Source organism: Helicoverpa zea, chromosome 23 (genome assembly GCF_022581195.2).
Source record: "Helicoverpa zea isolate HzStark_Cry1AcR chromosome 23, ilHelZeax1.1, whole genome shotgun sequence".
Taxonomy (NCBI): domain Eukaryota; kingdom Metazoa; phylum Arthropoda; class Insecta; order Lepidoptera; family Noctuidae; genus Helicoverpa; species Helicoverpa zea.
Genome location: NC_061474.1, coordinates 1,892,783 through 1,917,327, shown reverse-complemented (window position 1 = coordinate 1,917,327; position 24,545 = coordinate 1,892,783). Strand labels below are relative to the sequence as shown.

General features: G+C 36.6%; 1 protein-coding gene across 4 annotated transcripts in view; it reads left to right on the top strand.

Moving 5' to 3' along the window:
* Positions 1-24,545, top strand: part of LOC124641852 (facilitated trehalose transporter Tret1-like) — a 30,223-nt gene that overhangs the window by 3,445 nt on the left and 2,233 nt on the right. For all 4 annotated transcript variants that reach the window (XM_047180097.1, XM_047180095.1, XM_047180096.1 and 1 more), the window contains exons 2-6: positions 13,938-14,059; positions 16,382-16,588; positions 22,248-22,445; positions 22,925-23,120; positions 23,987-24,113. In XM_047180097.1, the coding sequence (XP_047036053.1) occupies positions 13,972-14,059; positions 16,382-16,588; positions 22,248-22,445; positions 22,925-23,120; positions 23,987-24,113 (816 nt within the window). In that variant the 5' untranslated portion in view covers positions 13,938-13,971. The remainder of the gene's footprint in view (positions 1-13,937; positions 14,060-16,381; positions 16,589-22,247; positions 22,446-22,924; positions 23,121-23,986; positions 24,114-24,545) is intronic.

Here is a 24,545-nt window from a genome sequence, read left to right as displayed (position 1 = left end):
CATTGGCGCATATTGTAAAGTAGTTTATTTAATTGAGTTAATGTTCTTTGTCATTACAATCAATCTTTTTTATGCATTTTATACTAGATCATGTTTAAGCGGCAGATTTTATAAATACGGCGAATTGGCGTAATTTAACCATCATAAATATTTAAATCTTTGCTTAATTGTATGTATTTTTGGAAGTTAATACAATTAGGTCAATTACAAATACAGGCTTATATTTTTGGGTTAGGTATATTAATTAAAATAATCCGTATAAATAATACAATTTTAATTGCCCATCCTTACATTCCTAAATTCAGTCAGTTTCAGATAAACTGGTTTTAAAACGTAACATAAGTTGTGTACTAATTTGACCCATTCAGTCATGCATCTTTTTTTTTCAGCTTGAGTGTTATTTAGTGCGAAATAATTTTGTTGTACGATTTATAAGCATGGCTATGGTTTCTAGTGTATTTGAGAGATAATCCGTTTGCTTATACATACTTAGTATTAAGAATACTTAAGTAAAAACCTAAAGATTAATTTGTATTTGAAATATTTCTTATCCTTGTCACCGGTTCCTTAAGTTCCGAAAAATAATCGATACCTACATCATGACCAATTTTGCCAGTAACGTTAACATGCAAAAGTTTTTTAGAGGTTGTTTTTTCGGTTTAATTCGATTCCCAAGACTTCTTCATAATGATGAGTATGCAAAGCATAATTGCCTATTAAGGCTTTGGCCAAAAAAAAGCGCCTTAGACAGAATGATCAAACGAAAAATCATCTATTGAAAACAGTCAAATAACTTTACTTCTCCGAAGTTAGTCATACATTTTGACTAACTTCTTCCTCCTGCCCTGTTCCCAAATTTTATTTGGGGGTCGGCGCCATATGTCATCCTCTTTCATTTTCCCCTGTCACTCGTTATACTGACACTCACTCCCTTCCTATTCATGTGATCTTTCAGGCAATCCATTCATCTCTTCTTAGGTCTTCCTCTTCCTCTCCATTCATCTACATTCATACTTAGTAGGTACACGCTTCGTTGCATGCGTATCATCCCTCCTCATTACATGCCCATACCATGACAATCTTCTACTTCTCATCTTTTTGACTAACGAGGTTCGTAAAATCACTGTAGCCATCTTCGGACCAACAAAGTTACTTGAAGAGACGTACATAAAGGATTGCAACCTGATATGTAGATACACATGATCTGTTTGACCTAGATGAGCCACGTAAAATGTTGGTAATAAGCCACATCTAGACGCACTTGAAGCCGACACCAACCTACTTTGAAAAAGGTTACATGACGACTCTTTCGTTGGAAAAATAATGTTTATAGACAAGCTTTTGTCAAGGTTGTGCTTGCAAACTGGGGTAATTAGTACGTCAATTTATACCTACAGGTAATACACTTTTTTCAATAGATATACATAGGTAAATACCTGCTAATACAATTCAAATTTTGTGTATGAAAGAATAGATGCAGCATACGGACAGGAACGGTTCGACAGTTTTATTGGGATGTTTTAAGTATAAATAAAAAAGTATAAGGGTATGGATTTTTTTCGGCCTATTAACCAATAAGTATACTGCTCCTAATAACAAGCTAAATACTTGAAGAAAAGTCATGTAAAGAGTTTGGTACATATGTTTTATACGAAAGCGGTTTAGTCTTTGTTTGGCCCGGCGACCGCCCGCGCCGAGTATTTTCGAGCTTACGGCCGCTTTCGTGGAATAAAACATCTATAATTACCCTATTGAACCTATAACTAGCCATGTATTAGTTAAATAAATCATTGTATTTAACCTTATGGCCCAGTATTCAGTAATGTTGGCGCCGTTTTCGGTTACACTCAACCGAATTGTAAGATGGGATTCCATTGCTTGGCGTTTGGCAGTACAACTTTGACAGCTGTCAATTACAATAATTAATATCGATTAAAGTTAAAGGTCTTTATTTGCATTCTAGACAATATTATTACAATTAAGTTTCTAACTAAAATCAATAACAAACAAAATGTCTATCTTTTATATTGTTTTTATTACTTCACTTCTAAATTCATCGCTTTATAATTTTTTTTTACAACTAAACCATAAACTTCATAGAAATTAATAAAACACCAGATTTTAATAACAACTACAGAATCATTAACTATTATAAAACATTGTTAGATTAAAACTGGGTCGTATTTTATTTTTATCACAGTATGATATCATTTATCGTGTAACGTATCTCGAGTTACGTCGGTTTTGATAGTGTACCGGTCAATTCGCAATATTATTTGCAAAAGGTTTCCAGTAAATAATGTCAAATATATATTTTTAAAAATTAAAGAATGCTATTTTTAATTATAGGCCGTATATTATTATGTATGGGAGAGTTAACGCTCTAAAACATTGTTTGAATACAACTTTGTTTCATAAAAATGTTGATAATTATTCAATCTTCATACTGTTCCTGTCACAGTATAACAAAACTTGGCGGTAACATTACAAATTGTTATTACAATTGTAACCATCCTGTACTTTGTTCTACTGATAAGTTAATGGTCATGATATCTATGTACTGCACTCATTTTAGTTAATTAATTTTAATGTGTTTTTATTTTACCAACTGCCACAAATAGGTAGGTAAAAAGCTATATTTATGCCATATTTTATTCATTTAAAACTTTAATTCATCATAATAAATACCTATTCATTATAATATTGAAATAAGAAAAAAGTAGTTATTGAACATTCCGATCCAAAAATGGATTCTTCTCTTATTTGTTAGATACCTACCTACACATACTGTGTCACATTGTGTCATTCAACAATATGGAAAGCGGGCAACTTTTTGTAAGGTGCCTAAATCCTGATACTTCTATGGGTACCTACTTACCTGCTATTATCACTAAGCTGTACTGTTTATTTGTTGAGCTCATAATCTACTTACTAACCCTGACTATTCTCTGGACATACTCGAAACCGTGGGAATGAACTGTCCTTCATAATTCCGTGATTAGCATTGGTTTCGTCTGTCAGCAAGTCCATTAGTTACGGCACTTGTTCATCCAAGAATATGATTATTTTAACCAGTAGAAAAACAAACAAACACTTCGTATGTGTTGCCATGCTTCATTTTGGCTTAGGAAGTTGTGTCTCAACTTCTCAAGCCCAGTATCGATTATGAAAACCTTGTTGATTTCCGCGGTTCTGCATCCGTTTTGCTTGAAGTAATTTCTTACCCTCACTACTTATTAACTATTTAGTAACGTGCCCTCACCCTCATTTAAGGTAACATACATAGGTAACTGTCTTGGAGACTGAAATCCGTCTCACATTGTATGTCAATCGCATCAACTGTTTTACCAAAAAAGCAAAAACAATTAACAAATTCATTGTCCCATTCGTATTATCTAACGTTGACGAAAAATAAATGAATACGAGTGAGTGCTAAGTCATTATTTATAACAGACAATATAAAGGGATTTACAGCATGACTTCATTATCGCGCTTTTCAAAACGGATTACTGCGGATAATACATTTATTGAATACAGTAGCCGAATGCGGCTTATCGTAATCCAGGCAAACACAATGATATGATAGCTGAGATAACGTGGTCTTGTTATCTTAAGAATTGGGTTCTATTTGGAACTTGTATTTCAAAGAAAATATCGCGGTATACGGAATTTCAGGATCAATTTTCTTGGAGGGCTAAAGAATTCTAGAGCTGAAATTCAGTTTAGTTTAGTTATTAATTATTTTTATCAATATGAGCATAGGTAGAAGGTAGCATAGTAGGCGGAATTTTCACGTTCAATTTTCAAAATAGATACCTACCTAAAGTAAAAAGTTTTAAGAAAAACTGACGATTATGTTGTCGTTGCAAATGGGCTTTAGGCAATAGTTTGTAATTGAAATTACAGTTTATAAAGGTAAAATCTCCAAAGATTCCACTTACCTTAACATTGCTTTACATGGTAGTGGTAATTGCAGTAACTCAAGATACGCCCACATTTCCCTAGCTGTATAGTAATTTGCTATTTACATGGAACTGTGGGCGAGACTATTACCATTAACTGGGCACAAATCCAGAGACAAAAGACAGACTGTGTGAGTCACAGGTAGGCAGGATAAATACGTATAAATGGGAGGCTGTCTGCTTACCTATCGATCTAGTGTCTCACAAAACAATGACTAGAATTGACCTTTCATTCTTAATTATTCTTTATTGTACACAAAAACATATAAAAATACACACAACACAGAGAAGACATGTACAAAGGCGAGCTTAACCCAGAACTGGGTTCTCTAACAGCAAACCTTAGAGCGATAGAGAGATGCGATAGGGAAGAGAAAATTAAAAGTGCACAACATTAAACAAAACAAAGATAAAACTACATAACATAAAATATATACCTATAAATAAAACATAAAAAATAATAAATAATTAAATAAATACATACATACAAATAAGGTCATGTTGACAGGAAATGTTCCTTAATTCGTCTCTTGAAGACATCCAACGATATGCTGTCACGTATACTGTGAGGCAGAGCGTTCCAAAGCCTCACCGCGCGAACAGTGAAGGATCCATCATAACGACTCGAAGTATGAGGAGGGAAACGGAGTAGAAGAGATGAAGAGGAGCGACAGGGTTTGCCTCTAGGAACAAGGAACTCAAAGCGTTCCTTAAGATAATTTGGAGCGTTGGGATTGTGAAGAAGAGAGAAGAGAAAAGACAGAATATGAGCATCTCGACGCTGCCGAATTGGCAGCCACTTCAGCTGGCTCCGGAATTCAGACACATGGTCGTATTTCCGGAGGCCAAAAATGAAGCGGATGCACAGATTCTGCAGACGCTCGAGTTTGTTAAGAAGTTCCTCAGTCGCATTCTTTTGTTTTTCTTATAGAAATTATGAAGGATATAGGACAGTTATTAAACGTTTTCGGGTAATGATGATCGACTGCCTTAGTTCCGTTTAATGAAGCTTGTTCATGAGTCTCTTTATCTATTAGATAGACTCATGAAAATTCGTTCTCGACAGGTAGACGCTTCTGATTACTTTTTTTAATACGTAGTGATTAAAAAACGGTTCTTGTGACATTTTTGAAGAAAACATTGAGAAGCACAGACTGGCAATCAGATCCTTATATTCGATTAGATATTCCCATACTTAGTAATCAGCAAGATAATGTGTTTTCGTTTACCTTAGCCTCAAGAAATTCTTACGCAAATGTTAGATCATTGGAACCAGTTAAACATTAACATTATGTACATATTTAATTATCATTTACATGACGTGTTAACGTTGGCGAACGGAACCGGATCCTACAGTGTTGCCAACATTTGTACTAGGGAATGCCAATCAAAAAATGCAAGCAAAGAGTCCTATTGATTTTTCTGAACTGCGTCAGAATGAGAACTGCGGTTATTTGTAAAAGAAACGCTGTTTATAGATTATGTAGGCAAATCAATGGATAGTTACGTTATAGAAATCCATCGTAAAACAAATATAGTGAACGACAATCAAATAAATCGCCCATCCTTGTGTGGGTCGTATGTTTGCGGTTTATTGAGGCTAATCACATAATATCATTAAGTATACTTAGTTCAATATCGTTTGCTTTATATCAATTTCAGTTTTATTGTTGGTGATGTCAACAGTAGCGATAAATATATTACGAGAATTAAGGAAGTTCACCGACAATATAAACGTCAGTTTTTTTCAAACAATAGTTTACTTTCAAAGTAAACAATTGTTGAACGAAAAGCGGACGTTTTAACATAGTATTGTGTTATCGTTTGTTTTAACATAGTAGAAAAGTACATGATTTTGTTAGCTGCATTGCTCATAATAGCATTAGCAAAATGTTCTGTTATCCACACATTAATCATTTTATTAGGTAGTTACTCAGATGGATTATCTTAAGGCTTGTGTTTAAACACCACCCAAAAAAGTACCTATTTTACTACCAAAAAAATTCTAAACGGTTACCAAAATGGATAAATGGTCACCAAATAACGTTTCCTAAAATATTATTAAATAAAACCATTTTTTCGTATTATTGACTACTTAAAAAAATATATGGACGCCTTTAAAATACACTTTAGACCAAATATTATATATTGTCACTACTTAGATGTTACCAATTATGTAATACCATGACTTCTAATTTGGTCATTTTTGTTAGACTAAAAAAGCTAACGATCGCTAGAATATTTCCCAAATACCAATTAATATACTGGGGTACCCAAACGTACGTCGCTTATTTATTGTTATATGAATTTGGGTATAATTTAGGCGATCACCAAAAATATTTTTAAGACTCTAAGCTGAGGCACCAAATAAAATAAACAACTCCAAAAAAAAATAAATTGACTTTATTAAAAGGGCACTAAAGTATATAATATTATGATCCAAAAAAAATAAAATAACATCAGAAAAATGGCAAATCTTGCACAAATATTATTTTTGGTTCCCAAAATGGATTAATGGTCACCAAATTCTATCCAACTAAAAGATTAATATTACTACCAAAATCAAAGTTAGTGATGAAAACGAATCGCTGCAAAACCGACTCCACGTAGTCTTGTCTGCCCTACCCCTAGAGTGCAATTCAAATCCGCGTAGGCGCAGAGGGGCGAGGCGGCCTGCGAGCTGAGGCGCAGGTAGTTTTTAAGGCTCGCCACCGCGGCTGAGGCTGGCCGGCTCGGCCAGCAAGCCGAAGCTGCGGTGGTGAGCGTGAAAACCATCTGCGACGATAAGCTCGCATGGGACCGCCGGAGCCCCGCAGTGCCGGAGCCGTGACAGAAGCCATGCTTGCTGCATGTTTCGTGCTTACATTTTACTACTGAATTACACACAAATTCATATAACAATAAATAAGCGACGTACGTTTGGGAACCCCAGTATATTAATTGGTATTTGGGAAATATTCTTGCGATCGTTAGCTTTTTTAGTCTAACAAAAATGACCAAATTAGGAGTCATGGTATTACATAATTGGTAACATCTAAGTAGTGACAATATATAATATTTGGTCTAAAGTGTATTTTAAAGGCGTCCATATATTTTTTTAGTAGTCAATAATACGAAAAAATGGTTTTACCTAATAATATTTTTGGAAACGTTATTTGGTGACCATTTATCCATTTTGGTAACCGTTTAGAATTTTTATGGTAGTAAAATAGGTACTTTTTTGGGTGGTGTTTAAACACAAGCCTATGAATTTGGGTGTAACTCAGTACGTTTAAAATGTAAGCACGCAACATGTAGCAACATGGCTTCTGTCACGGCTCCGGCGCTGCGGGGCTCCGGCGGTCCCATGCGAGCTTATCGTCCCAGATGGTTTTCACGCTCACCACCGCAGCTTCGGCTTGCTGGCCGGCTCAGCCTCGTCGGCGTGCGTTAGAACTACCTGCGCCTCAGCTCGCAGGCCGCCTCGCCCCTCCGCGCCTACGCGGTTTTGAATTGCACACTTGTAGGGCAGACAAGATTACGTGGAGTCGGTTTTGCAGCGATTCGTTTTCGTCACTAACTTTGATTTTTGGTATTAATATTAATCTTTGAGTTGGATAGAATTTGGTGACCATTAATCCATTTTGGGAACCAAAAATAATATTTGTGCGAGATTTGCGATTTTTCTGATGTTATTTTATTTTTTTTGGATCATAATATTATATACTTTAGTGCCCTTTTAATAAAGTCAATTTTTTTTTTGGAGTTGTTTATTTTATTTGGTGCCTCAGCTTAGAGTCTTAAAAATATTTTTGGTGACTGCCTAAATTATACCCTTATCTTAAGCAGCATAAAAATATATGAATCTAACAATGTAAGCAAATATTACTATTACACAAAAATTATGTCATTTACAACGCTTACAAAGTCTATATGAAGGCAATTGTAACACGCCATTGTTATCTTGAAATCAATGCTGATTAGCCCAACTATGATAGTGCGACATAAAAGTACTCTGATAGCAAATAAATCGCGTTATCATCACGTTACTCTGATGATAAGGTTATAGTTACATAATGGAAGCACCTGTTATGCTGTCTTTTGAAATTGTGGTTCGTGGCTCACTTGTTTAAGCGCAATGAGAGAAAGAAGTTTTGACAAACATATTTCTTATATCAGCTATTGCACTCGGTTTTGATATTTCCATGTTCACTGAGGCACGATTGTATTTGATTTTTTTTTTTAATTCCGCAAAGTGATTTCGAACCTACGAATCGATCTCTAGACCACCGGGGCAGCCAGTTACCACTGTCTCAATTAATTAACCTGAGGCTATGTACACAGAAAGTCACACTTTATGACCACTAGACCAATGGGCAGCTTATAAACTACTATTTCTGTACCAGGGTTTAGAGCATCACCCGTTCCTTGCCTCCAAATTAAACCAAACTTTAGACGTATACTCCCTGCTGCGGGATTGTTCAAAAGTGTTACCAGCAGAATCCTACGGAGGAACATGATGGGTTTTAGCCAGTAAAAGTCTGACACTCCCTCACCGCTGCTAACTCACAGCGGGAGGAGTCATTTGATGATTTCCCATCAGAAAAAAAGACGCTCCCTCCCTTCTATATCCCAATATGTAAATACCAATATTTATTCAAGGTTGAATCACTTGAGGCAGCTTCCGTCGTGATAGGCCACTCCACTATATCTGAATAGGCCGATAAGCGACAGATTTGCCGTCAATAACGGATTGCAAACTCCTTGGAATAGGTACCTCAATGTAATGTTTGAAATGTTTGCTCACGTGTTTATGATGTAGGTACTTTTTAACTGACTTTCCAAAAAGGATGAGGTTCTCAATTCGTTGGGATCTTTTTTTACTTACCTACCTGGCACAAAGCCACCTACAATACCTCTATAAACGTCAGTTTTCCTGAAACAACTGTTTTGCTATTAATTCTTAAGTCCAATTTCAAAGTGAACAGTTGTTTTTAAATTAAATGGACGTTTATGTATTCGGTATCTTGGGTCTTGGGGCTTGAATACAAAACTTTATTTCCACTTATAAATAATGTTAGTGTATTTATGATAATGTTTATGGGTGGTTTAGTCATCTAATGTATTGCATAGTGCTGGTATTAAAGGGGGATAAGCTAATGTCACTTGATAAAGATAGCCACAAAAACTGATGCGCAAAAACCTAAGCTAATAAATCAAATAGATGATTTTACTCTATTCAAATAATTCAGTTCCTGAATAAAAGATCTTAATATTTCAATACCATATCTTATAATTTCCGAGGATTTAGGAAAGCTCTTCTTCTTCCTCCTGCCCTGTTCCCAATTTTGTTTGGTGTCATCCTTTTCCATTTTCCCCTGTCACTCGTCATACTGACACTCACTCCCTTCCTATTCATGTCATCTTTCAGGCAATCTATCCATCTTTTCTTAGATCTTCCTCTTCCTCGAGGAAAGCTCTACAGCTGGCCAATTATGTTCAATTATTTCAAGTCGAACCGCATTAAACAAAAAAATAAAATAATTATAATTATAGTAGCTCTTATGTCGCTGAATACACTGTCTGTCGTTTATAAGTTTGAGTGGCACTTAAACTCATATATCTTCCATTACACTAGTTGAAGCACGTAAGATTCCTTGCAGATCTGATAACGGATCATACCATGTAGTATGATAATATGCACTATTTCAATGCCATTCAATAATGTACTTATTCAAATTCTTTACGTACGATTTGTGCTAGAAATAGAACAACCTTTTTAATGGGAAATCATCGAATGTCCCTTGCCATTCTTGTATGGCTACAGCGAGCCTAAAATCTTCCTTTGTTCCTTTTGAAGTCAATCTCAAAAACGTTTATTCAAATCAGGCTGATAAATCACCACTTTACGAATGTCAAAAACAAAAGACAGCCCCTAAAATGCCCACCTTTGACCAGTTCTTATGTATTTTTAGCTGGGAAGAAGAAGTGGCTCCACAAACTCCCCAGCAACACATGTCACATCGCTCTGTGGGTCCTTTTTGCAACCATATGTCATAATTTGCCTTATTTTTAGCTTCAGTTCTTATGCAATTTCTGAATCGCGTTGTATACAAATTAATTATTAACATACTCTGTACTACATGCTTATACACCGTGGCAAAGATTTCCAAATACATTTCGTTTACCAATACTGAGGTATTCAGACTTCCTCCTACATACTAATTTCTAATTATATCCTCAAATAGTAAATGAATTGCTAATTAGTATTAGATTGTTACAATGTAAAGGCAACATTATAACTGGTTTTGAAATTGCACAACACTTGACCAATAGATACATATGTATTATAAACCTAAGGAGGCTATATGTTTTAATCAGTAGTCAGAAGTGGTAGTGCGGGTAGTCAGAAGCCAGTAAGTCTGACACCAGTCTAACCAAGGGGTATCGGGTTGCCCGGGTAACTGGGTTGAGGAGGTCAGATAGGCAGTCGCTTCTTGTAAAACTGGTACTCAGCTGAATCCGGTTAGACTGGAAGCCGACCCCAACATAGTTGGGAAAAAGGCTCGGAGGATGAGGCTATATGCTTTAATGCGTTAATCTTAAAAACTACTGGCAATATTTGAAAAAATGTTTTTGAGAAAGGACACATGCTAATCTTTAAGCGGGTGCACGAAGTACCTAGTTTCCGCAGTACGTCGGCCCATAGGCGAGCTATATTATAATAACGCCGTATGTAGATACAATCCACAGGCATAGACAGTACACGCATGGAGTGGTACAAACATTGTGATTGCGAAAGCAAGATATAGAAATAGGCCAGATTACACCGCCTATTTTTCACCCACATTACGGTAACTTATGAAATACGCGATCATTTTATGAAATATAAACGAATGATGTATATCTTGGACACCAATCAAATGGCTGATAAAAAGGTGAAGGAAAACATCTTGAGGAAACTTGGACTTTAAAGTCTGAAATTGCCAACCCGCATTGAGCAAGCGTTGTGATTAATGCTTAATCCTCCCTGTGTGAGAGGAGGCCTGTGCCCAGCTGTGGGACGATAAAAAGGCTGTTACAGTATAGTATTACAGAATTAATTTACGATTTAGCCTAAATAAATGTACCTACTAACATACGTATATTTACACAATACAAAGTAAGATGCAGACACCAATAAAAGTTAAGAACAAGTAACAGAAAGTAAATAATTTGATATTAGGAAAATATGTTTACACACACGCAAAACCGCTGAGCAAAATGCCAAAATCGCCTCTACACCTATTTTCGTCTACCCATTAGTGGAAGAATGATGCTCTTCCTTAAACTGTTACTTTGTAACTACATGTGGAGCAGGTTAACAGAATAAACGATCATTTCCTTTTGAACGAACATGATTCAATAACCCCACTGGTCGTCTCGGTTTATAATGCGAAGGCGTTATTGTTATAAAATTGGGTACTGTAGTCTGGTGGCGTCATTTGATACTTAGCCGTTGTACTTAACATTGAACTCTGAGCAAGGATCAAATAGCTACACACTAAAGACCCTTCTTTCTTTTCGTTTTTTTTTAGGAATCTAGATTACTCATTATCATATTCATCATCGCCCCTTCCCGTTAACATAATTTATTATTATTTGTGGTCGACGTAGTATGTCTTCTTAAATACCTTCCAGTCTTAAGAAAGCAAGGATAATTTTGCTCTACTCTTATTGCAAAAAAGATGGAGAATAATTTTCTCATATGGGTATAAAGTAGAAGTCAATAAAGGCAGGTTTCTTCTCAACGAGGTTAATTTTGCATATTAGGTAAATAGGTTTCATTAATAGTGCCAAAACGAAATAGCGGAGGACGTTTAAGCGTTTTAGTAATTGAGGAAAATTGGCACCCATGGGTCATCGAATAAACATATATGCTTGTAATTGCAGTGGCCTTCTTTTTTGGCAGGCTTTACACATGTATTAACGTTTACCTTATAATACTTAAAGTAAACGTTTCCTTTTGAATATCTGTTAGGAATTAAATGAGGATGACAACTACATAAGAACTATATTATAACAATCTGGCAAGCTTTACACGAAAAAATAAGTCATGGCAATGTGTACAGAAATGGATTAGCATTTTGAACTGCCTTGCAAAACAAAGATCTGAACCTGTTATGATTTGAGACCTTCAATAGTCAGAACAGATGACAAAGAAGGCCATATTTGGTCAACATGGTTAGGTCAAACATTCCTCTCTTTTAACACATAGAAAAATCTTAATTTTCTTTCGAGGAAAATCTCCCAAACCTGCATACAATAGCGAGTTGTAACCTATGGACATTTTCTTTTCCTCAATTGACTGGTTGTTCTATAACGAACAATAATGGAATTCACACCTATTAGGTGCTCCCAGGGTTCATTGCTCCAGTCTATTTGCCTAGCCAATTAGTCGATCTACCCACAGAACTCGAGCACAGTTGTTCTGTCTTGTTTGTATTCGTGATTTGCGATGGGAACCGTCGCGTGGGTTTGCCGAACGAATGCCAACCGTTTGATTGAGATCCTTGGAATATATAGAGTTTTGCCGAACGAATGCCAACCGTTTGATTGAGATCCTTGGAATATATAGAGTCATTCTTATGCATTTATTATTCTGGAATAGGGTTGCTGGATTACTCTAAAATGTAGTGGTGTATATTTTAAGACTCCATAATTTTATAGAGGTATAAATCTCTGAGGTTTGTGGGTTAAAAGAGTTCTTGGTGATCACTGATCACATCAGCATTAATAGTGTATTCGTTACATTTTTGTTTTATACCGCATAATCATCTCAACCCAAGTGAGCTTAGAAGAATCGCCTAAAACATATATTTTCACTTACCAAATCAGGAAGTAAACTTTGAGCAAAAAATATCCGCGTTCAATTGTCTGTCACACATGATAGACCGTCGAGCAGCCCTACACTACAAACGAGTGCGGAAATAAGCATACAATACAATTTTTATGGATCCGTCGATCGGGACCATGACTCGAGATCCTCTTGTTGTCGCCAATGAACTTCGTTAACGCGTAATGCACTCGCGATGCGCTTGATTTGACCCCTGCATGCATCTGTTTACTGCAGCCTCTCGAATGTTCTACCTAAGGTTGGATTATTAGGTCAATTGTATGGCCTATTGATTTCTTCCGGATCTGTTGACAATTAGGTGATTTAATGGCCATTTATCATAGAGCAGTCTTGACGGTTTGACGGATTTTTTTCTACGTCTTTTAAAACGGAGTCAAACACATTTTTCAAATCCTTTAAGGAACAGATGCGTAATTTCAGTGGTTTTTCCATCTTTTTCTTTGCTAACACTTTTCCGGCTATTTATAAAAGTTTAACGTTTTAGAGATCGCTTTAAAAATCCTGAAAATTCTGCTTTTGAACTCATTTTCCTCATTTATTTTGAAATTCTTATCTAGGAAATCTACGTACGTTACTCCGCTCTAATAGGATTTAACAGAAGTACGTAACGGTACTAGCAAAGAGTTATTTGCTGAACAAATTAGCACAATTAAGCAGTTGTTAGCATTAGCTCGGCGGTCACTCCAAGGCTGTGTACTTGTTAATATCTGAGATAATCTTAATTAAATGCCGATAGAACTGCTGGCTGAATGTTCTTCGCATACGAATTGTGTTACATTGTAATCTTTTGTACTGGTGTCAATTTTTACGGCATAATATTTGTGTTTAGCAGTGATTTGTGTCAAAAGGTAGGGGTCGACTTTTGTGGTTTTCTGCTCGTCGTCCAATCATGTAGTGCATCATATGTGTATGTAGTTGAGACGCGTTCATCATTCTCCTTCTGTTTTCTCAGGATATTTAAAGATGATCAGGTGATATTTAGGCGAAATAACCCATAGTACATAAAATATAAAGTCCTCTTAGATATTTTTTATGGTTTTGTCAATTTATGTAACTAGCATTTTTCCCCCTTTTATTGAACTGAATGTCTTTTGTTACAGAATGCGAGTACAAGGATACTAGAAGACTACAGAGATGGATAAGCCGACGATGCATATGTTGGATGTCCAGGAGAAGGGGGGACAGACAAGAAAAACAAATCAGTATATCGCTGCGGTTGCGGGTAAGTTCATTTTTACATCATCAGCCTTTTTAACACGCTTATGTCGCTTATATTAGTTTCACTTGTAACTATGTACGTTAGAAAATCTTAGAATCTAAATTACCAATTAGGATGAAATTTTGCTCTGAGTTCTGATGAAAATACATGACTAGCGTGTTTTTTAGTTTTTTAAACTATTAATTTTATTGTTCTACTGCATGGCACACGCCTCTTCTCTTACAGAGAAAGAATGAACGTTAATACCCACGCTTGCTAAAGTGAATTGGAGATTGAAGGGACTTTTAAGTAAAAACGTACTACGAAAGCCTATAGGTTTTCGTAACGATATTTTGACCATTAACTCTATGCATAACTTTTTTAGATACAGCTATTAAGTTTCAAGATTTTGGCAAAGCATTTGTCAACCAGTTCTTTACGATACGTAATATTTTATAATTGTAGCATGTTCACCTTAATATGACTGGATTATAAAATGAAGAACGTAGTTAAAGACTGCTATTGTTTTAACATACAAAGTAATGCTAATGATTACTCATTCCGTTAATACTGTTTACAATAACCACTGCATTATAGTGCACTCACATGACCTCTGCTTGCTACTTTTCAAAAAGGTGACTTTACAGTGCATTGACTTTCAAACGAACGTCAAATAAAAATATTATACCACTCAACATCTTAGAGATTTAGAATTACATAACAAAACACTTCTAAAAACGTTTTGTTATTTCTCACAAACAAATAACATAGTGCGTATAAAAAACAAAGCTATACGCATCAAATAGCTATGAGTATGAATCCATCATTTTCTGCCTAGCTTTCCCTAACATGTAAGGGGTGACTTCCAGTCTTAACGGACCATCATCTGCTGAGCCTTTTCCCAACTATGTTGGGGTTCGGCTTCCAGTCTAACCGGATGCGTCTGAGTACCAGTGTTTTACAAGGAGCGACTGCCTATCTGACCTCCTCAACCCAGTTACCCGGGCAACCCAATACCCCTTGGTTAAACTTAGTTTCAGTCTTATCGGATGTTGCTTTCAATGATTTACACGGTCTATCCGATAGTTTACTCCGTTTGACTGGTAAGATCATCGCAACCAAGATCTTCATTCAAAAAACTCTTAACAGCTTAAACAATGACAATACATACATCGTTAAAGTCGTCATAAACAAAAATAGACGTTACATTGACAAGACTATTAGCATCACTGTATTGGCTCAGCATCAGGTTATTTTTGAGTAGACTAACCTAACCTGGCAGTTGGTGGCGGCGCCAGTTATCTACATCGACACCATCGGCCTATTTAGTACCCTATTTACGAGTTATGGCCTCTTTTCAATCAGAAAATGATCATCAAGATTCCCGAGTCTTTTGGACTGGCCTTTTTAGTACACAACTAGTGAGATAAGGCAAGAGGCCTTCGGTCAGAGAAGGATCATCACGATTCCTTTAGACATTAGAGGGAATGCAATTTTGGTCTTTTGGAGCTACCACTAGGCGGTCCATGAAAAATGGTTGCAACTCTAAATTGATCCGTCTTCTCTGAAAATTATTTAGAGCATATAGGGTCACTATCAAAACCGGTTTGATATGCTATCGTCTCCGATATTTCGTTTCCTTGAGTTAACGTAGACCCCTATGTTTTCACATAGTGATTTATTTATTGTTAGTTAGTAGATTCTAAAATACAGTTTTAAAAATACAATATCCACGCAAGGCCCACTTTTTATTTCAAGTTCAAGTATGTTTTCGGTTTTATATTTAAGTGTTGTTTGTGGTTTTAAATATCATTATGAATGAATGATACTGATACTATTATTATGTGTTCGGTGAATCATATGTTCTGTTCTAAAAAGGGACAGCGTATTTATTTAGCTGTTTCAAGTTTAATGATGTTTGCTCTGCCAAAACTCATTTGTAACTATAGTTTAGGCTATAACTGTTAAATGAGTGTTATAATGACATCTTTATTGTGGCAGCTTTAGTACTTCTTTTGTCATTAATTAGTAATTAGTAGGACGATTAATATTCATGTCAATAATACCTACAACTACTACACTAGGTAAAGGCTGTAAAGGCTGTTAGAATTCTACGTTAGATATTTTTATCAAAAGAGAGATACAGCATATTTAAGAACCTGTGTCCCAAAAGGGAGTTGTGCATTTTGCGACTAATATCACTAGCCATAGCAAAAGTTAGAGGAATCTTTGACAATACGAGCAAAGTAACGCCTGTATTCCACAAAGATAACTTCAACTCACCTACCAACCTATTTTCTTAAGTCATACCCTGCCTATTTTAAATAAATAACCTCTTTTCCACAGCGGCCATCGGCGCGGTGGCGGGCGGCACAATCCTAGCATGGACCTCCCCAGCGTTACCTCAGTTGGAGCCATTCAAAAACGTCACAATTGTCAACGGCACAGCGGCCAATGGCACTACGCTCAACACAACAGCCCTGCCAGGGAACTACAGCGGGTACATCAACTCGCTGGGCCAACCTGCTGACTTTCTACTGGATACTAAAGACAGTAAGTGGGATTGTTGGAGTAATTTGCAATTTTTTGGTGTTTAAAGATGATATATATGATGAAGAGATAATAGGTATGGTCGAAAAAGCCGCCTGCACTCTCACCCATCGGCTGACAGGCTCGATGGTTGGTTGGCAGTTTATTTTGTAGGTCATAGTTAATCCAATCAGTTGGTTGGACTTATTTATGGGCCCGTTCAAACTATTGGCTGTCTAAAAGTTTGCATACTGCAAACTTTTTTGCTTTGCCTTGATTAATGTGACATCAGCGATTCATTAGAAACTTAGAGGATGTTTGCCCATGAAAACGAATGAACCTGCAACCTATAGTGACTTGCAAATTACGGGCAAATACAAATGACGCTGTATGCGTCCTCTAAAATATTCTTTACATACAAACAAGTAACCTACATTCATATTCGTAGTATATTATTCACGAGAGAGAAATATAAAATCTTCCTGTTTTCGTACAAACTCGAAACCATATTGGAATATCATTGGAACTCCCACACAAGCCTTGTCTACGTAATTGCGGTTATTTGGTCATCAATTAAACCTTGATCGTCCTTGCATTGTCTTAATGACGAATGTTACACACCCCGAACACACCTACTGTGGTTTTTTCGTCATCATTGTCGTCATTCTAGATATTGTGTTTTACAAGAGAGAGTGACTAACTTTGGGTTGAAAGTGCATGCTGCAGTTAAAACCCATGATTGTCTTTAATCTTAGGTTGAGAGGAGGAATGAGTTTCCTGGAGGAAGGCGTTGGATGTGAATGGATATAGAGGAAGGGGATGACCAAAGAAACGATAGATGTATTGGTTACATGTGAGATGAAGTAAGACAGAGAGGTATAGTAGAAGAAGATATATCGGCAACTCTAAATGAGAAATTAGGACAAGGATAGGAGAATGATGATGATCGTATTGACTTGAGAAGGTCCCAAATTCAGATTACCATTGATGTGTAGCTGTAGATCACACACTGTGTTTAGGAGTAGGTCCATGTTCATTGGTTAATTCAATAGATCTAACCACAGGTTCTTCTCTTCCATTGTAATAAATACTCATTAATCTTCACCTTTAAGTATTTTTAAATAAAATATTAATTATAACTTGCAGTATCCAAGCAATGCAATCAATAAATATGCACTTATCAATTTGGTTTGGGTTTTTTGTCGAGACAGTTTCCATTAAGTAATTTCCTTGTACCAAAGTTTATTTTAGGTACTTGCTCATTAATAATTTTATTAATAGTTACGGTACATACAGGAAAATAAAATTTAACGCCGGTTTCGGTAAATTGACCAGGTTTTCCTCAATTTAGGTACAAATAAAATAAGGAAATTTTTCATCAGTTCTTGTATTACGAATCATGTGATCCTTTAGACAAACATACGTACCTATATCATATATGTGTTTTAACTTTGATTTATCTTAAAGGAATAAAAAAACAATACAATAGCAAGATCACATTACATACGAATGAATTTTCAAAACCATTACGGCTCCCATTCATACGTTATTCTGAAAAATCCCACGACTGCATTACGAATATAATTCAAGTCAAAAAAATCCAAAAGATATTCAATAACAACAGTTTGATAAATGGCCCCACTAAAATTAAGCGCCAAAAATATTTTCCTACACAAACATTACATAAGTAAACGACCCTGTTCAAAAACTAGCGAAAACCAGTTTCATCTGGTAAAATGGCGGCAAAATATTTGCTGAAAATGTTATATTTACAATGTTCGCGACGCAAGACAGTGGTGGGCGGTTGGCATTCGTTGTAAGAGTTATTTTGGTTGCTAAACAAGAAACACGCCTCCCATTAAGATTTGAAGTAATCTATATTATCAGAAACATGTGGCCAGACCCACCAGGGATGGTTAACGGTTCTGTTTTTGAAGCCTGCACTTTAAATTTTTACTGTTGTCATTCATCTATTATACACATAGAAGAGTATAGAAGCGTTGATTGGGAGCAAAACACATGCTGCGCCTACCCCAAATCGGATAGGTAAGGGTAGGAGGATGATGACTATTCTAATTCACGAGGTGTTAAAACTTTTCTATTCAATTATATTTTTAATAGTTTGAATGAATATCTAAAACATTTTTACTAGATTTTTCTATCTTATCCTAATTTTATTCGGGCTCGGTGTAGGATGTCCTCTTCCATACTTATCACATCGTTATTCATTCCATCGTTATCACACTAGTAACAAAACCGTGTAAAATGATTACTATTACAGCTTATTATAACTGACCAGCGAGTCAATGTCGATCATATTGTAGTTGTAAATGCAATCCAAAATGTAATCCCTACAGCCCTTGGTCACGCTATCACGCGTGAACGGATGTATCGATTGAGCTGAAAATTACAGGGTAGGTAGCTTAGACCCAGGAGAAGGATACGGGATAGATTTTTATCAACATCCGGCTACGGGAAGCAGTTTTCTCTTGACGCGGGTGAAGCCACGAGATTAAGCCAGTCCACAATAAATTCCTGACAGCCAATAAGTCATAAACAAAATGCAAGCGTTCGCTATCGGGACCCAGTATCCGGTGTTTGGTGATAAAATATCCCCACTGGTACACACATCGCTATATTTACGACGAAAACATTTTTCTTGGCATACGCCACTGTGACGTAGCTGTCACGGGATCGCATCGGGAGACACGCCTCCGTACAAAAATTAACGTCTTTAGAACAAACATTAGAATTTCTTATCGTACGATTATCTTGTGACTTTATTAGCTTTTCGTCTGTCTTTAGTCTATGTATTTTGTAATGTACGGGCTTTGTTACTTTTTAACTGATTTCCTAGAAAAGAGAAGCTTCTCAATTCAAATGTTTTTCCTAAAATTGTTTTCAAGACGAAGTTTGCTTTTGACGTCACAATTTTAACTTTATCAGAATTACTTTCATATAGGCTGGTGTTCAAGATGAAGTGAAAGGACTAAATATTTATTCGCTGCAGATCTAATGACAGACGAATCGATTGGTTTTAGACATTGTACAGCGATTCTTACGACAGTCAAACCGATTATTAGACAGGAGACGAATGCTTTTCTTATAAAGATATTTAATTTAAACACAGTTATGCATAGAACATGTAAAATTATATTATGATTTTCTCTTGTTTATGTTGTCCTATAAAACTTTTCACGTGGGTTGAGCGAGAACAGCTGAAGTTTAACGAATAAATTACTGGTAACATTATTATTATTCTGAATGTTTGAGTGCATTTTGTTGTTTTGCTCAACGTTTTTATATCAAGGTTGAATGAAAGAATGTTGTTGCATCTCTTTATTTTTAACCGGGGGCCGGGCTGTGACGTAGTGATGCTGGGAAGTTTGTGCATCACCGCTTTTTCTTTCCAGTCATATCACTTTTCAAGAAGTGGTAAAAGGAGGCGTTTTTATCGTAATTTATGAGTTTCAATCAATTATTTTGAGTCTATTACAAACAATGTTAACAACAAGTGAGTAATAGCACAGTGCGAAAGAGATATTTTTTCGGCCGACGTTATTTTGCAATTTCTCGGTACAAAATTATGTCTTGTCTAACAAACTGAGCCATTAGTATGCTTCCAAACTAAATTCGCTGAGTGTCATTTATCTCGCAATTAGCCTCGCTGGCAAAGTAACTGATGTGACTTTGTTATATCTTTCTACGTTGGTAGCTATGAAAATGATACAAGTTTCGCGTTATTTAGTTGTAAGCCAAAAGCTATCACATTTTGAGAGTGTTTCCTATCTTTACTAATTTTGCTCTCGCCTAATGCAACTTGAACTAGTGTCAAAAAACCTTTATGTAGCAGTTCAGCTGCTAAAATATAATCGGTCCTATCCTTGTAACACCCAATCAATCGCAAAAATTTGATAATGCTATTTTAGAAAAGTTCAAAGTTCAATACGACATTAAGTCATCGATCAATTTCATTCAATTTTTGGCGGCACCCAGTCTAATTCAGACGGAAATACCCTCAATCTTATGCCAAATCTCGTGACATAATTTCTATTACATGCGTAAGAAGACATAGCAAGATAGGTTAGTAACCCTTTTATAATAGGAGACATTAACCCATCTCGTGATATCGTCTTTCGAGCCTTTTCCCAACTATGTTGTGGTCGGCTTCCAGTCTAACCGGATGCGGCTGAATACCAGTGTTCTTCAAGTAGCGACAGCCTATCTGACCTCCTCAACCCAGTTACCCAGGCAACTCAATACCCCTGGGTTAGACTGGTGTCAGACTTACTGGCTTCTGACTACCCGTAATGACTGTCAATGATATTCAATGACAGCCGAGACCTACAGTTTAACGTGCCATCCGAAACACAATCATTGGTGTCCAAGATATATGTACGTAGAAAGTACATAGAAAAGTTGCATTCGTACTTGTCTGATCTGGAATCGAACCCACGTACTCTTACTTGAGAGGTCTATCTTTACCCACTAAGCCACCACGCCTCGGTATCGGACTAAAAAGTTTGATTTGATATACGATTACCTTCAAATGTACTTAATTTAGTCTGCAGTGTTCGGGGCTCAGTCTATCGGAAAATGAACTAGTGCAAGTTTATTTTAGAAAAGTTCAAAGTTCAGCACGACATTAAGTCATCGATCAATTTCATTCAATTTTTGGCGGCACCCAGTCTAATTCAGACGGAAAATACCCTCGATCTAATGCCAAATCCCGTGATCATTTCTCTTACACGCGTAAGAAGACATGGCAAGGTAGGTTAGTAACCCTTTTATAATAGGAGACATAACCCCATCCCGTGATAAGGGGCACACTACTGTGGTCATCAGAATCACTGTCACTGCTGTGCAATTAGATAGCAACTCTTGGTGAAAACAAACCTCAATACTTTTGCGCAGTTTCTTGACACTGGGAAAAGGGACATCCATCCTGATATTCATAATGGTTGACACCTTTGGAAGCTGATTATCTTCAAAACCAAGAGGGTAGCTACAATTATTAGCAACTAATGGCAGCTGGTAGCAATTAGGTAGCAACTCCCTATATGTATTTGGGGGATCGATGAGGAGTGACAGCGATTCTGACTATCACGTTCAACTGACGTTATCTGGCAGGCCCCCAGATTGCGTAATATTTACAGAGGTGTGTATTCAAGATTACACGTCATCGTTTGTCGTAAAAATAGACAATAATTTATGGCATTCATTAACATTGTGATGGGTCTTAGGTGAAGTATGAAATGTGATTTCTTATTGAAGCATATATCATTTGCAAAGACATTAATGTTATAATGTGATGCAAAATATACTTTAATGCTATCAATGTTTCATGCGTACCTACCTTGATAGAACATCATACAAAATATCTTTATTGTCATCATAAAATAGATAAAAAAATCGTGCCCAAAGATTCCGTTACATACATACCAACATACATACAGCCCAAGCTAATAGCATGTTAAATAGATTTAAAACTATGCCTTTTCTGCGAATTAACCGACAAAACTTTACTTTTACTTCTCATCATGTTTATTTACTTAGGATAATAAACCTCATATTCTTTTGAAATGAAATCTTCCATTACCTACATACTTCTTTTACCGTATCCTTCAATAAACACACAGAATATTCCGACGACCAAAGCTAAAAAGTCGTTACCACATTGCAGGTTCCCTAGTCTCCTCGATCCTGGCTATCGGAGCCGCCATCAGCGCTTTGCCCGTGGGTATGCTCGCCAACAAGGTGGGCAGAAGACCGACAGTCCTCATGTTGTCAGTACCGTTCCTACTCAACTGGTTGCTGACTATCTTCGCCAATGGAGCTGGTATGCTGATCGCTGCGAGGTTTTTCGCTGGACTGGCTACTGGTAAGTCTATGTTAAAGGAATCCTTGATAGTTGGAAGGGGTCTTGTATACCTATCTACCTGTACCTGAGATTGTTAAAATTAAGAGTTTGTTTGGTAGATCTCGTAAATCGCAGGAACTACTGAATCGATTTGATAAAAATGGTACTTGATAGCCTGTTTATCCAAAAATGGAAGCTTCTTTTTATCTGGTTGCGCTATCGAGTTTCCATGGAACGCGGGTGAAACTACTGGTGGAAGCTAGTTATTAATAAGTAGGAGAAGGACTTGAAAGGCACCTAAAGGGCCCAAAAAATAAATCTATCATAACGAAAGAAACCTAAACTGTCACTCAATTTTAAGTTCTGCTCAAACATCTTTGTATTACTTTCACACTTACTGAAATTACAGACAAAGAAGACTTAAAGTTGAGCATAGTTGGAGTATTTCGGGTGTAAGTCTACCTCTTCAGTCCTCAAATGAAACCTCCTTATTCTTCCAGGTGGTGCCTGCGTAGCGGCTCCCATGTACATAGGCGAGATAGCGGAGACCTCCATCCGAGGGTCTTTGGGTGCTTTCTTCCAGCTGTTTCTGACTGTGGGTATCCTGTTCACCTTCGTGGTGGGTGGGTGGACGCATTGGCGGACGCTGTCTATCATATCTGCTGTGTTCCCTGTGCTGTTGGTGGCTGTGTTCTGGTGAGTACACCTGGATAAAGATGAGGAGTCATTTATTAACGTCCGTCAGTCTAGTCTTTGTCCAACTATGTTGGCGTTGGCTTCCAGTCTAACCAGATGCAGTTGAGATACAGTGTTTTACATGGAGCGACTGTCAGTCTTGATAGTGAGTTTTTGACGTAGTGGGCGTAAATCATCCAAACCCCAAAGCGCTCGCTCTTTACCACTTCTTTTATGTTTTTACTAGGAAGAAAAAGAAGAATTTATGGCACCGTCCTAGGGTCTCTGTCAACTTTATTCTGCGGTTGTTGGCTTTGTGAATAATGACTAAAGTAACTTAAGGGTACAAAATATGTAAACTACTGAAATAAATATGTAGACCGCGATTTAAATAAGCAATATTTATGATAATTATGATAATGCAGTCGCAGAGTTCACTGCATTGTTTCACTAAAATAACAGACAATACAAGTAACTCATGGAGGCGGCATTTTCCTTCGCATTGTTTATTTATTTAAATAAAATGTGCTGATTATATTCGGATTTATCCATACATTTATGTAATATTATCAGAATAAAATTGTCCGTATATGGCTTTTGAGTTATAAAACTGTATCATCCTCCAAGCCTTTTTTTTCAGTTTTTTTTTTTCAGGCTTCCAGTCTAACCGGATAAATGAAACTGTATAGACGATCAAAAATAACTTTACAAATAAATACCTATATAATAAAAACTTTTACCCTTCTTGGTTTTATGATAAAAGGACATTATAACCTACCTCCAACTTATAACCTACTTTATCGAGGTACCTTAATAGTTCCCCCAGCACAATAACTATGAACACGATGTTTTTATTCACATTTCTAACTTACGATTATAAATTCCAGGTGGATGCCTGAAACGCCTCAGTACCTTCTCGGCAAGAACCGTCGCCGTGACGCGGAGAAGTCTCTGCGCTGGTTGAGAGGACCTGATGCTGATCTCACTGCTGAACTCGAAGACATGCAGAAAGATGTAAGTTTTTCCATAATAATATCCCTACCTACATATGATTATACTCTACATCGCCTTTATGAGAAGTTAGCAATGTAGTTTGAGCAATTTTTCCTAGGGTTTTTTTGTGAAGATTTTTTACATCAACAGTGTCCAAATGAATGCTTTCACAAACAAATCCAACTCCTTTATAAATCAACTGACTGATATGGTGAAAGCATGATAGGTCACTGTTGTTTTAAAACGGTTTTTTTTTTACCTAATCAACAAGACGGACTACTCTTTAAGTATCGTCACATCGTTCATTTCTGTGGCAGATGACTACTGACTAAAAACCGTCGTGTTCCGTCGTAGGCCTTTTATGTACCGGCTGCGGTAACTCTTTCTAAAAATCCCGCAGACCTCAGGGCCTCTATTATCTTTTTCTCATTCTTTTTAAGAACTGTTTCTTTT